We start from the raw sequence: 15,584 nt of genomic DNA, 5'->3' as shown, positions 1-15,584 counted from the left end.
TTTTCAAAGCTTGTATTCAAATAATAGTAAAATTATTTGTTTTCGTTGTGCAAAAGCACATTTGATTACCACAGGTGATATGGCAAAAAAAGTCAATAAAGATGCACATGCATTTAATAAAAAATACCCAATTATTTTAATTTTGATTTTTTTGAAAAATATTTTTGAAATTAAATTATAAAAAAATTAAAAAATGAGAAAAAAAAGAAAAAAAATTAAAAAACCTATCTTTTCTTAAATTTTTATTTTTGAAATTAAAAATTTAAATAAAATTTGGAAAAGCAAAAAGAAGAAAAACAACAATATCTTTTTTTTAAAATTTCATTTTTAAAATTAAAAAATTAAAAATTTGTTATGAAATATAAATTGAAAGAATAACTATGAGAGATAAGTATTAGTAAAGTAAAAAAGATCTTCCTTTACGTATTTACAGATAAAGTGAGAAATCTATTTATATGCAAGTAATTCCTTAAATCTCAATCTTAATTCAATTTAATCTATATCCAAATTTTGATAGACATAATCAAATTTAAGGGCTCAAATTAAATTATACTGATTGTGTTTGACTTGTTGTGTTGTTTGACTTGGTCTGAACTTCTTGGGCTATAACATAATTGACATTCACACTTATATTCATAACAGTCCCCCTTGAATGTCCATTATATTAAGAATATACCTCGTTAAAACTTTATTACAAAAAAGCTTTATGGGAAAAAATCTGAGTGAAGGAAAAATAGTACATAATTCTTTTCGAGAATACATTTTGAAATACTGCCTAATCAAAAATTTTACTAAGAAAAATCTAGTGAGAAAATCTTGATGAAGGAAAATAGTACAGTATGAATTCTACTTCCCTTGATAATTGCATTTTTTAAGATCTTTACAATAGCTCATTTCAATATTTTGTACCAACATTTCAAATGTTGTAGGAAAGGCTTTGGTGAATAAATATGCTAGATTGTCACTTGAACGAATTTGTTAAACACTAATATCACCTATTTCTCGAATATCATGAGTAAAGAAAAATTTGGACAAAATATGTTTTGTTATATAGCCTTTAATGTATCATTCCTTTAACTGGGCTATGCAAGCTATATTATCCTCATATAATATTGTTAAAATTTCCTTCTTGGTTGATAAGCCACATGTTTCTTCCCACACTTCTTGCATGCCTTGTCTTATAGGGATATCAATTCTGATAAGTGCTTTTGCAACAAGTATATGAGATTTAGTTATTCTCTTTAGATCAATAAATACATTTAGCAACTGATTTGTTATATTTTACGAATGAATTATCTTTTGAATTTAATTCAACACTGATTTGTGCGAGGATCAAAACTAGATAATGATAATGCATTCCAAGAAATTTCTTTTTTCAATTGCTTATTTTCTCCTCTTAATGTTGAAAAAACTGTTTCATCAAAATGATAATCGATAAACCTTATTGTGAATAAATCTCTTGCTAATAGTTTTAGATATTTAATTATAATGGAGATTTGTATCTAACATATATTCTTAACCTCTTTTAAGGACCATTTTTGTGCATTATGGTAGTGCAATTGACACATATATTGCACATCCAAAAATTTTTAGATTGGAAATATTGCTTCCTGACCATCAACTAATTGCATAATGGAAAATTTATGATAACTCGTTGGCATGATGTGTACAAGTGCTACTACATGCAAAATGGCATGTCCTCAGTCAAAAATTGAGAGTTTAGTTTTCATAAGCAATAGCCTTGCAATTAGTTGAAAATGTTTAATAAACTATTTGCTAAAGCATTTTCTGTATGAATATAAGCAATAGGCTATTCAATAGTTATTCTAACTAATATGCAATATTCACTAAAGGCTTGATATGTAAATTCACCAGCATTGTCAATAGAACTAATCTTGATTGCATAATCAAGAAAATATGCTTACAAATGAATAATTTGAGCGAGTAATCTTGCAAATCCCAAATTGCAAGTTGATAATAAGCACACATGTGACCATCTAGTCAATACATCGATTAAAACCATAAAATATCTAAATGATCCATAAGGTGGATGTATGAATCCACATATATCACTCCAAATACATTGAAAAATGTAGAAGATTCAGTCCCAACTTTAGTTAGTGATGGCCTTATAATTAATTTTCCTTAAGAGCAAGCAGCACATACGAATACATTAGATTGAGAAATCTTTTGATTTTTCAATGGATGACCATATGTATTTTCAATAATTTTTTGCATCATTATTAATCCAAGATGGTCCAATCGATCATGCAAAATATTAAAATCATTAGCCAACTTTTGGTTTGCTAAAGCTTAAATTTCAATCATTCTAATTTTTGTGTAATACAATCTAGAGGACAAAGCAAGTAAATTTTTTTTATATACACTTCTTACTTAAGATATTAGATGTAATATAGAGATATTAAATGTCTCTTTCATTTGTTGTCTCAATATGATATCCATTCAGACGAATATCTTTAAAACTTAATAAATTTCTTTAAGACTTAGCTAAAAATAGTACATCCTTTATTATAAACTTTGTTCCTTCGGGTAGTAAAATATTAGCTATTCTGGAGATTTCAATTAATCTTGTACTACCGAATATTGTATTGACATTAGCTTCTTTCATTGTCAAGTGGAAAAATATATTTTGTCTTTAAATATAGTGTGCGTTGTAGCATTGTCTGCTAGACATATATTTAAATCATTAATCTTGGATTCAACTAGATGAATATATATATAATATATATATATATATTATATATATATATACATATATAAAATATTATACAATATTATATGCTAATTAATTTGAATTAGTGCGAAAGCTAGATATGGTAGGTTGAATAACATGGTTTTAGGTGGAAATTAACATTATTGATCTCATTCTTTTTAATTAATTAAGTAAGTAGATGATTGGTTTGNTATATATATATATATATATATATATATATATATATATATATATATATATATATATATTTACTTTGTTTAGCTTTCATTAATGCTTGGTAAAATTTAATATGTTTTGACGTACAATTAATACGTGACCAATGACCTTTCATATCACATCGATAACAAGCATTTTCTATATTACTTTTATTTTGTCCATTTTGTCTATTTCTTATATCTCTTCACTATTCATCCACTATTGGTTAGTTAAAGGTATTTATCAACTCTTGGTGGGTTAAAATATTCATTTTTTCTTGATGGGTTAAAAATATTCATCCACTTCTTATAAGTAAAAGTATTATTGTTATTAGAATAGTGATTAGTGTAACCATCACAATTACAATAATTATGACGATCTTTTTCACATCTATGACTATAATTTTTAAATTATGTCGCATTCACTTCAAAGAATAGATGAAATACATGATTTTTTATTAGTAACTCATTATTTTGCTCAGCCACAAAAGGCATGAATTCGAAAATAAAATGTATTTTCAAATTAACCAAAATATAGTATTTTTCACTTGTTACAAAATAGATACAAAATAAAGTCAAATATTATCAAAATCAATTTCATATGTTCAATTCAAAATGTCTTATGCAAAATCTCATAATATTAAAGATAGAGTTACATATATAGAGCATATTCATATCTGAAATTTAAAACAAATAAATCATGTAATGAGCAAATCATATTCCAATACCAGTATAAAGAGATCATATATAGTTATATATATTTGTATGCTCAATTCAATTTAATAAATTAATGAACAAAATATGATACATACTACGTAATAGCAAAATCACATTCCAATCTAATAAATCAATAGACAAATTATAATATATACTATATAATAGCAAATTCACATTAAGGTTAAATTTTAAAAAACAAAAACACGGAAGATATATCAAGTTACTTACTTTGTTTGCTAAAACTAAAAATCAAAAACTAACCATTGAACTCATTTTCAAGCTTAGAAATGATGAAAATTATATAATATTTAAATTTAATATATTAGAAAATTGTGCTAATAACGTTTTATAAAATATAAAGTGAAACACAAATTTAGTTGACTCAAACAGTTAATAAAATGGTAAAATAGTAACAAACTAGACTACTAAAACTGAGCAAGCACTTTATCAGAGATCCCACCTCGACTTATCTGGACAACGTGTATTTTTGGAATGTTTACCAACCCTACTGTACACTTAACCGCTACCATCCAATGAATAGTAATCCTTGTAAGAATATGGGCACCGTAATGAAGATCCAAATGGGTACCGCGATGAAGATCCTTCGCTGGACCCGGAGCCTTCAACTCTCGATTTCGGGCGGAAAATCAAGAAACATAGAAGAGAAAGTGCAGCATAGCCAGAGAAAACACCAATAACAATGGGAAATATTGTTGTGCGCTTATTCTGTGGCATTGTTGTTGGTGAAAGAGAGTTGTCAGGCGGCCTGATAGGAATTCTGTCAGGGTTGGGTCCTGCAAGATTGCCATCGTTGCTCAATTTGAAAATTTCAACCCCATTCAAGATAGCATCAGAATATTTGGTCCTCCAAGCTGGGGCAGGGTGAAGTGCAATAGATAGATTTCTTTTCTTTTCGGTTCCTGCTCTACCAATCATCACAGCGTAATCTCTGTAGACTGGCACCCCTCTTCCACCAGCCCAAGAAATTACATCCGCTTGAGGTTCAGCCACAATATTGTCTATGTAAATCTGAAACACCCTGTCACCAGGCTCTGTTATTTCTACCTGAAATTCACAAAAGTGTAACCTGACAAAGTAAGTGAAGCCAGAATCAACTCTAAATTCCCAAGTGAGTCTATAGTTCTCGTTTACAGTTTTGTTGGTCCCCATAGTCCTGGCCGTTCTATAGACTGAGACTGGGGAACTGTAATTTGGTATCACACTGAAACTGGGGTTCACTCTAAGGTTAACAGGAAGAACACTGCGTTCACCATTAGTCAAATATTCATCATCCTCAGACCAACTCCTATACATACCCGTATCTTGTGCAGGTGAAATGGAGCTTCCGCCAATATTTAGTCGATATACCGTCTCAAGAGCCTGGTTCTTCAAGATGTGGTACGGGTTCACCTGATTTACAAAATTGAACCCTGAATCATCTTCTGCAGAGTAATAAAGATTGTTGGGCATGGAAACGATTTCGATTCCGTTGATAAAAGCATAAGAATCTGGCATACGAGTATTTGGAGTGAACAATATGTTCAGCTTTTGGTCATCAACATTTATGCAAAATTCTCTAGAAAAGACCTCAGATTTAAGATCATCAGCTGTGAGGGCAGCGCTGTAGTTTCTTAGGAGGGTGTAACGACCAATATGGACATCAAAAGAGGCCTTTGAGCGATTGAATTCTTGGTATGAAGTTGGATAAAAGTGAAGGCGAATGAATTTTGGTCCTGGTGTGACTGTAAACGAGTAGCTGAATTGAGATCGAGACAGGCGAGCTGTTCTGTAAGGTATGGAGTCTCCCTTTGTTGGAGAACTTGAGATTACTGATACCTTATTTGACCGATCTAAATAAATGGTGCTATCAGCAAGCCAGGACCGGCCAGCAAGATCAGTGTTGTTGCCCGTGGAGCCACAATCAAGAGAAATGTTGTCATGAGGCGTGTAAGGCTTTGGCCAGCCATCATCGGAGGAGATGGTTCGGCTGTGTAGAAAGGTGAAGTGAAAAAGGGCTAGGATTGGAAGGTTTTTCTGTAAAGAAACGTATCTTTTGGGGAAGTTTTTCATGGCGTTTACTAGAGAGAGATCGCTCCGGGAATCGAAATTTAAGACGAAAAGATTCTTTTGTTAACTATCAGAGAGAGTGATAAGGAAGACAACCGTGACAGGCGGTGACGAATTGTCAGGACCAGGGAAACCTTTCAGAAAATTTCATGCGACCTTCTCTTCCTTTCTCTTTCCCTCCAGAAAATGTCAAGAGTTCCATAAATAAGAAATGTTAATGGCCAAACCAGAATAATTAATATGCAAAATAAAAGTCAAACAAAAAAGTGATATAGCAAATTAGTTTTTATAATAATTTTCAACAGAAAATTGTGAGGCTGAAGAAACTTGGTTACAGCACTATAATTTTGTGATATTCTCTGATGAATTATTGACATAAGAAAATAAGTAGGCGTCTAGACACAGTTTATTTTTGGATCATATCTTCAAATAAGTAATTATGGAGAAAACTAGTGAAAATCACGCTGCCGGAGCAAAGATTTCACAAATTAAATGCTTTCATGAGGTGGCTATGAATGAGTCCATTCTCGTCTAGTGGGAGAGGTGTCGTCATGAAAGAAATGTGGGAGCAATCAAGTGGCTGACACAGACAGTGGAGACATATAGTTCCAAATCCAATAGTCTAAATCCTTGCAAGCTTTTTCAAATCATGTCCTCAGTTCCCACTTGACGCTACAGTTGCACACGGTTTTGCCTCTTATGTTGATAACCAACTCCCATCCCTATACATGATACAAGGACCTCATTAAAAACTTTCCCATGTAAAAATCTTGTGGGATAAATGTTAGTATTTTCTATTATGTGGCCTTTTATTAATTAGTAATTTTGATTTAATAAAACAGATTGATAGTTTAGTCTTATTGTGAGGTGAAACATGAGAGTCTAATTTTTATTAAAGTGATCAGTTAATAATAAGCTTTGTACGTCTAATTTGATTAATGTGGTTTGATGGTTGTGTAAGCCTTAGTCCAGTACGCTTTTAATGGATAGGCTTGTACTAGAGTTTTGTTTATTATATATATATGTGACTAGATACCCTCTTCCTTTCAAACCTAACGGTATTTGCCCATTGAGAGTCACCACAAATAATAAAAAAGTGCCAAAAGGAAGATCTAGCCTTAACCAGGAATACTCTGTTTTTTCACTACGAACAATGGGTACCTCTATGAATGATGCTTTTGGTGTTCTAATATTTACACTTAGATTTAGAGATTCAACTTACATATGGTATCAGAGCAACTAGTGTGAAATTAGAACCCAACAGAATTTAAGAATTTAATGAATTTATTTTGTAAAATTGCTTGCTGGGGCATACTTATTTTTTGTTTATCGTAAAAATTCTATTTTTCTGTTATTGTTTCTGGACATAAGGTTAGGACTTTATTCCTCACAATACATAGATTAATTTTGTATAAACCTCTTCTCTTAACTTGTACCATAGAGATAAGAATTAAATAATAAGCTATGGGTTTGAACATAAAACTCAAAATCTAGTTCTTGATTAATCACTAATATCTTATATGTTTTAATTTAAATTGGACTCTTAAAATCAACTTACATATGTTATAGAATTAATATCTAAGTTTAATTATATAACATATAAGTGTATTGCAACCAATTTTGAAGAAAACTTAATATGGTTAAGAATGGGTTTTCAAAATTAATTTTCTTAATTAATTGATCTTGGTTTGTAGTTTTTTTATGAGTTTTAATGCATGGGCATTATAGAACAAAGTCTTAATTAAGATTTAAAAGGGTTAATTTCATCAAAAATACTTGTAAAGCTAAGAATTAGAGAGAAATAAGGATAAAGACCCAAATTGGTCGGATTTGACCCAATTGGGTAGGATTTAACCCAATTAGAAGTTGAAGAAATAAAAAATTATGTTGGGCAGTGAAGCCTACTCTCAAGCGTGGAGTGTGAGGCACGTGGGGCCCATTAGGCCCATGATTTTCGAAATAATTTTTGTCAGTTCATCTCCACTTGCCTAACTTTACATGTTGTACTTTTTTCTTTGAATTTTTAATGCACGTTCAATATTTATTTATTTTTTGTACATTTAATTAATTATTTTGAATATTTTTGATGAGATATTTCTAGAATGAATATGATAGAAAAATAATGTGCATATGTTTGAGTTGAATGGCTATATGTACTCTCCTTAGATTAGTCTTTAAATTTGTATACTCTCGGGTTGAAATTATATACATAATTTAGAGAATATATTGTATTTATTAAAAAAAAAGTAAAGACCTTAAGTTTTATTGCAACAAATACTATTTGGGTTCAAATGATATACACCCAAGCTTAGTATCTCAGTAAGAACGATCCATTGCATACATTGGGTTGAGTATGCAAATTAAGAAATTTAGGCAAATAATTAATTCCTGGTTTAAGAATTCTTTTTGTCATTAATTGATGTAAGTGTTTGGCTACCAAAATGGCTCATTTACTAAAATTAATGGATTATTTTCTTAAGCAAAAGGTTACAGGATGATTTTTTAAATTGCTTTAAAGAATCACTCGCCCAAAGGTGGTTATTATGTAGGGCAATTTAGAGTGGGATATGAAGCACCATGGTTGAGACTATATCAATTTAGATGGTCTGTCTGCTTAAAGGGGATAGGCTTTTTGAAAACTAGAATATTCTCATATTAGCTTTATGTGAAGAGTACCTATTAGCATGTCATATTCTCTACCCAAAGGGAAGTCTGTGATGATGCACTTGGACTTTTCGATTATTTTCTTTTAGCACATTTTGGACTATTGCTAATTATTTCGTTATTGCCCAATTAACTAATAGTTGTATTTCTTATTTTGAACAGTGATATTTATTGTGAATAATAATCAAGCTACTATTGATACTCTTAATGGGTTTAACTTTAAGAGATGGAAGAAGATTTGTCTTTTATTTTGGTTATGAGTGAAATATATAGCCTTGCATGTTAATATGCTTACTGCCCTTACTGACAAGAGCACTATTGAGGAAAAAGAATTCTTTGTTAAATGGGATAGAGCATATCACATGTGTATGCAAGCCCTTAAGGGATCTGTTTTTGAGCATCTATCAAGTGGGTTGCAAAAGACTGAAATTGCTAAGGAACTTTATAAAGCGGTAGGTGAAAGATACCAAAAATCTAGTAAGTTTAAGGTTGGGAACCTTATGAGTGAGCTTAAGAGTATGAAGTATGATAGTGTTGGAGGGGTCAGGGATTTTATCATGAAAATGGTCCACATTCAAACTAAATCGGCTTCCCATGACATCACCCTTCCTAACAAGTTTATTGTCCATCATGCCCTTAATTCCTTACCTATTGAGTTTACTCAAATCAAAACTACCTATAATGATGTGAATGAGGTTTGGAGTGTTAATGACCTTATTTCTAAGTGTGTCTTTGAGAAAGAAAAACTCAAGAAAGAAAAGAGTGAGAGTGCCTTACTTACCACAAATTCAAAACCTTACTACCAAAAGAATTTTAAGAAACCTAAAAATGCTCCTAAGCAGGACAATAAAGGGCATGGTAATGGCTAGACTAAAGGGGTAGGAGGTCTTACAACTGTCAGAAGGAAAGAGGTTAAGTGCTTTTCCCGCAAGAAGAAAAGTCACATGAAACATGAGTACCCTAAATATAAGTCCTAGTTAGAGAAAAAGAATAAACAACAAGGTAAGTCACTAGCTCTAGTTTGTTTTGAATCCTATTTTGTTAGTGCACCACCAAATTTGTGGTGGCTTGATAATGGTGCAACTGTTCATGTTGCTGTTACACTACAGGGGTTCAAAAGCAAACGGAAGCCAAGTGAGAGAAAGGCCAAGCTTAAAGTTGGAAACAATGCCAAAGTAAATGTTAGTCATGTAGGAACCATAGGTTTAAATTTAGAGTATGGTTTTGAACTTGTTTTGGAAAATGTTTTTCATGTACTGACATCTAGGCTAAATTTGATTTCAGTTTCTATTATGGATAAAATTGGTTATTATTTTGGCATTGGTGATGGAAAAGTTGACTTGCTTTTAAATTCTAAGGTCATTAGAGAGTTTAAGCTAGTTGATAATTTTTATGGATTATGCTCAGTCCCTAATAATGAATATAGTTGCATGAATGTTGAAAACATTGTGTCTAAAAGATCTTTTATTAAAGAAAACTCTTCCTTACTGTGGCATAAAAGATTTGATCACATTTCTAATGAGAGAGTTGGGAGATTAATAAAAGATAGCATTTTGCCTAATCTTGATTTTGAAAAGTTAGACACTTTGTAGATTGCATAAAAGGTAAAATGACAAAAACTAAGAAAAAAGAGGCAACTCGTAGCAAGGATTTTTTGAAAATTGTGCACATTGATATTAGTGGACCTCTTACACCTACCTTACTTGGTAACAAGTATTTTGTTACCTTCATTAATGACTTTTCTCATTATGGTTATCTTTACTTAATAGATGAAAAATCTAATGTTTATGAAAAATTCAAAATTTTCAAAACTGAGGTAAAGAAACAATTAGGGAAAGTTATCAAAATTGTTAGGTCTAATCGAGGGGTGAGTATTATGGCAAACGTGGTACAATTGGACAGCACATGTGACCATTTGCCAAATACTTACAAAAGTGTGGAATTATTGCCCAATATACCAAGCTTGGCAGTCTTGAATAAAATGGTGTGGCCAAAAGACAAAATCGCACTCTTAAGGAAATGATGAGAAGTATGATGAGTAGGACTAACCTTCCCGAGTCTTTTTAGGGTGAAGCCATTAAAACTACTTTGTATATTCTTAAAAGAGTGCCTAGTAAGTTTGTTCCTACAACACCTTTTGAGTTGTGGACTGGTAAGAAACCCATATTGAACCATTTTCAGGTGGGGATGTCTTGCAGAAGTTAGAATTTATAATCCTTCCTAAAGAAAGACTGAACCCAGAATCACTCGTTGCTAATTCATAGGTTACCTAGACCATTCTAAAGAATATAGGTTTTTTTGCTTTACACATGGAACTAAAGTTGTAGAATCACAAGTGGTAAAATTTTTAGTGTTTGATGTTGCTAATAAGGCTATGATTGAAGTTGTTACTAATAGTGAGCCTATTAGACATGTAACCATTCCTTTGCCAACTTCACGGGGTAGTGTAGTACCTTTGCCAACTTTACACATGATGTAAATTGTCCTCCTATTGATGTTTATCCTATTCAGGAAAATGAAGTTTAGGTGCCCTTAAGGAGATCTTCTAGGCAAAGGAAGTTTGCTATTCTTAATGTTTACATGGTTTTTCTTGGAGAGAGTGATTATGATATCAATCATGTGGTGGATCCATGACTTTTAGTGATGCCATTTATAGTCCCCAGTCTATTATGTGGATGGATGCAATGAAAGATGAGATGAGTTTTATGGCTCAAAATGGTGTTTGAGAGCTAATTGAACTTCCAAAGGGATGTAGGCCAATTGGTTGCAAATGAGTGTATAAGACCAAGAAAGATTCTAAGGGAAAACTTTAGAGGTTTAAGGCTAGATTGGTGGCAAAGAGGTTTACTCAAAGAGAGGGAGTGGATTATGATGAGACCTTTTCACCAGTGTCTTCCAAGGATTCTTTTAGGATCATTTGGCCTTAGTAGCCATATTTTGATTTAGAACTTCATCAAATGGATGTGAAGGCAATCTTCTTGAATGGCAACCTTGAAGATGAGGTTTATATGGTTTAACTTTAAGGATTTCATGAATTAGGGAGTGAAAATTTGATATGTAGACTTAAGAAGTCCATTTATGAAGCAAGCTTTTAGACAATGGTATTTAAAGTTTGATGAGATAGTTACTTCCATGGGTTTTGAGGAAAATAAGGTTGATCAGTGCCTATACCTTGAGATTAATGGGAGTAAGTTCATTTTTCTTGTGCTATATGTGGATGATATCTTGCTAGCTAGTAATGATGTTGGATTGTTTCATGAAACTAAGCAGTCATTGTCCAAGACTTTCGACATGAAAGATCTTAGTGATGCCTTATTTGTACTTGGGATTAAGATATGCAACGACAGGTTCCAAATTTTATTAAGGCTTTCCTAGAAGGCATACATTGAGCGTGTGCTCCGCAGATTCAACATGTAGAATTGTAAGGCTAAGGATGCACCTATTGTGAAAGACGATAAATTTAAGCTTAGTTAATGTCCAAAAAATGGCTTGGAGAAAGAATCTATGAAAGGAATATCCTATTCTAGTGCAGTTGGAAGCCTTATGTATGCACAAGTTTACACTAGTCTAAACATAGCTTTTGCAATGGGGATTCTAAGTAGGCATCTTAGTAATCTTGGTTTAAATCATTGGGTTACTACTAAGAAAGTGATGAGATACTTACAAAAGACCAAAGATTATATGTTGATGTATAAAAAGGTGGAGAACCTTGAGATTGTTGGTTACACAAATTCTGACTTCGGTAGTTGTCAAGATGACATGAAGTCCACCTTAGGGTATATTTTTATGTTAATTGGAGGAGTTGTTTTTTGAAAGAGTGTTAAGCAAACGCTCTTAGCTTTCTCTACTATGCAAGCTGAGTTTGTTGCTTGTTATGGGGCTGCCACACAGGTTATTTGGCTTAAAAATCTTATTTCTGGGCTATGTGCTGTTGATTCCATCTTTAGACCTCTTAAAATTTATTGAGATAATAGGTCTATTATGTTGTTCACTAAGAACAACAAAAGCACTAGTGGGTCTAAACATTTGGAGATAAAATATCTAAAGGTTAGGGATTTTGTTAAATATGGTGACATTGTTGTTGAGTACATTGACAGTGATAACATGTTGGTTGATCCTTTGACTAAGGGGTTAAAGACCTACAATTTTTAGTAGACATGTTGAAAGCATGGGTATTTTAGGGTCTTTTGATGTACTTGGTTAGTGGGAGTATGTTATTTATATAACTCTCACATTATGGTTTACATTTAGTTGTGTTGAAACCTTTTCTATGTCTAAAGACATCCAAGAGATGTTTGATTTTATATTTATTGATGATCATCGTTGATTGAAAATTCATGTTATTATTTTGTATTATTTGTATATGTACGTCTAATTGTTATTTTGCATATATGCTTTATGAAATCTTGAGATTGGTGTCTATCTCAAGAGTGATTTTACTAGTACGTCTCATGAATGATACCAGCAAGAAACCTCGAGGGTAAGTGGGAGACCTACAGGCATGTTAGTGCCGAATAGATTTCTCACCAAGTTTAAAGAATTCAACAAGAGGACTGACAATGAAAATAACACATTGATATCACATTTAGGTGCTCTTTTCTTGCTACACTACCACAATGAGATCCACTGTCAATAAGATCACTGGTACTTGAAACTACAGATTGGTTTTACGTCAATAAGTGGCATAATGGCTACCATAATTCAACATTAGACGTTTCTGTTGGACAAGATCATTAAAACATTGTCTCTAAGGCAAAATATTTTTAAATTATGGCCACATCAAAATTAAGTCACTCATTCTGGAGTTTTGTTTTCTAAAGTGTTTTCTTAAAGTCAAAATAAACTCCAATTAATATTCCCTAAGTGGGAGAATGTTAGAATTTTCTATTATGTGGGCTTTTATTAATTGGTAATTTTGGTTTAATAAAACAGATTGATAATTTAGTCCTATTGTGAGACTAAGCATGAGGCCCAATTAATATTAAAGTGATCAGTTAATGATGGGCTTTGCTTGTCTAATTGGATCAATGTGGTTTGGCGGTTGTATGGGCCCTAACCCAATACACCTTTCATGGGGAGATTTGTACTAGGATTTTGTTTATTATATATATGTGGTTAGGTCTCCTCTTCCCTTCTAACCTAATGGTATTTGCCCTTTGAGAGCCACCACAAATAATAGAGAAGTGCGAAGAGGAATAGCTAACCTTAACTAGGAATACTTTATTTTTTCGTTGCACACAATGGGTACCTCTATGAATCAAATAGGTACGTAATAAGTAATTGATGCTTTTAGTGTTCTAATATTCACACATAAATCTAGAGATTCAACTTACAATAAAAACCATGAGTAAAGCCAAAAAAGTACCCCTACCTTCATATAATCATCAAGACAACTACCTAAATCTGTAATATAATCAACTAGAGGGATTAATATCTTTAAGAATAACATATTGGATATTACTAGCTAATTCAAATGCAGTATGCTAGATTTTTGCTTTTTTGCCCATCCTTTTTGCTTCCTTTGCTTTCTCATGGGCTACGCTATTGCACTCCCTTGAACAGTATTTTATGCTATCACACCTAACAATCCTTATTAAATCTAGGCAGTTTTCAATAATGTTCCCCATCCTACCCAAAGCTTTTTCCCCTTTAATCCAACCAACCACTATTTGATTATCCATTTCAATCTTGTCTATTGTAGCTCCCTTAATTTGGCAACATCTTAAGGCCAAGGCTAGCGACAACAATTCTGTTTCCTCAACTGTGTTCTCAGCCTTCATATTTCTTGCACTAGATAATGTTGGTACACCCAATGAATTTCTTACCACAAACTCGATAACAGTTCTTTTTTTGCCAACTATCTCAAAAGTCACAACATCTACATTCAACTTGCTCCGGCTAGGTCTAGACCATTATGAACTTTTATAAGACCGAGACATCATACTACTTCGTACTTGATTGGCCTCTCTACAGTGCCCAATAATATTTCTACCTAATTCTAGCACCTGCAAAGGCTTAAGTCTTGGGTCTTTAAAACCCAACATGTTTCATGCTTTCCATAAGGCCCATTAGACCCATGTCCACTTTCTCCATTATCTTAAATTAAATGAAGTAGCCTATCAATGAAAGTGCCAAAGTTCACCATTATTTGTCTGAAGCCCTATTTTGAGGCCATCCACATAACACGTGCCAAGGGGCAACAGCAAAAGGAGTGGCATGTAGTCTCTAATTCAAAGCCACAAGAGGGACAGTTTACATCGAGACTCACTTTTTTTTGGATTAACGCCTCACGGGTTGGTAGTATCCCATTAACAACTTTTCACAAGAACAATATAATTTTTCTTAGGATACTTGGGTTCCACATTTGCTTCTAGAAGCTCAATGTGTTATCACTATTTGAGCCAACTGCCTCAACATACATTAGAGGGGAATGAACTACTATATAGCCCGATTACACTTAATATTGTCCATATTTGCAAGAAAACCAGATTTGTTTGTCACCAGGTTTCTATAACTTAGAGGTATTGATTGAATTAACCCACTCTCATATGGATGAAACAAATCATTTATTTTCTTCACATTCCATGTCATGGAATCTTCATTGATTAACTCGCATACTTGCATTTCATCATCAACAGAGTTGTCGCGCACCATAATTTGTTGAGGCGAGTCATATGGGAGCCAATTATCCCTTTTTACCTTGATTTTTCTTCCATCTCCCACACACCAAATTAAACCCATTCTGAAGACTTGTTGACCCTCATTTACATTTTTCCATAAAATGCTTGGATTAGACATTAGAGCACCCATGAAGTCATTACTGGGAAAATATCTTGCTTTAGGTACTTTATAAGCAAGAGTGGGTTCTTGCATCTGTAGTCGCCATCCTTGTTTAGCAAGCATTGCTAAATTAAAGGATTTTATGCCTCTGAATCCCATCCCTCTCAAGAACTTTGAAGAACATGTTATTCCACTTCTTTCAGTGTATTTTCTAGTCTTTACTATTACCACTCCATTAAAAGCGCGAGATACTAAAATTAATTTCTTGATAAAGAGAATCTGGCAATTTGAAACAACTCATAGCAAAGGTTGAAATTGCTTGGGCTACTAATTTGATAAGAATCTCCCTTCCCGCTAGAAATAACAAATTATTTTTCCAATTTAAGAGTCTTTTCATAACATGCTTTTTCACATAGCTAAATATCTAC

At 32.6% G+C, this 15,584-nt stretch overlaps 2 protein-coding genes across 2 annotated transcripts; one reads left to right on the top strand and one right to left on the bottom strand.

Annotated features, from left to right (window-relative positions):
- On the bottom strand, window positions 3,966-5,909 carry LOC18601705 (receptor-like protein kinase FERONIA). Its single transcript, XM_018119574.1, has one exon. It carries the CDS (start codon window positions 5,713-5,715, stop codon window positions 4,162-4,164), a length of 1,554 nt encoding a protein of 517 aa, XP_017975063.1. The 5' UTR covers window positions 5,716-5,909; the 3' UTR covers window positions 3,966-4,161.
- On the top strand, window positions 8,664-9,245 carry LOC108661588. The gene has a single exon (XM_018119026.1). The coding sequence runs from the start codon at window positions 8,664-8,666 to the stop codon at window positions 9,243-9,245; it is 582 nt and encodes a 193-aa protein (XP_017974515.1).

The sequence above is a fragment of the Theobroma cacao genome, chromosome 4, assembly GCF_000208745.1.
Source record: "Theobroma cacao cultivar B97-61/B2 chromosome 4, Criollo_cocoa_genome_V2, whole genome shotgun sequence".
Taxonomy (NCBI): Eukaryota; Viridiplantae; Streptophyta; class Magnoliopsida; order Malvales; family Malvaceae; genus Theobroma; species Theobroma cacao.
The sequence above is the reverse complement of the archived record's forward strand: the minus strand, read 5'-3'. Positions and strand labels throughout refer to the sequence as shown.

What these genes read in the sequence shown, in the direction of transcription:
- LOC18601705 (XM_018119574.1), bottom strand. Translation starts at nt 5,715, where the DNA reads ATGAAAAACTTCCCCAAAAGATACGTTTCTTTACAGAAAAACCTTCCA.
- LOC108661588 (XM_018119026.1), top strand. Translation starts at nt 8,664, where the DNA reads ATGCTTACTGCCCTTACTGACAAGAGCACTATTGAGGAAAAAGAATTC.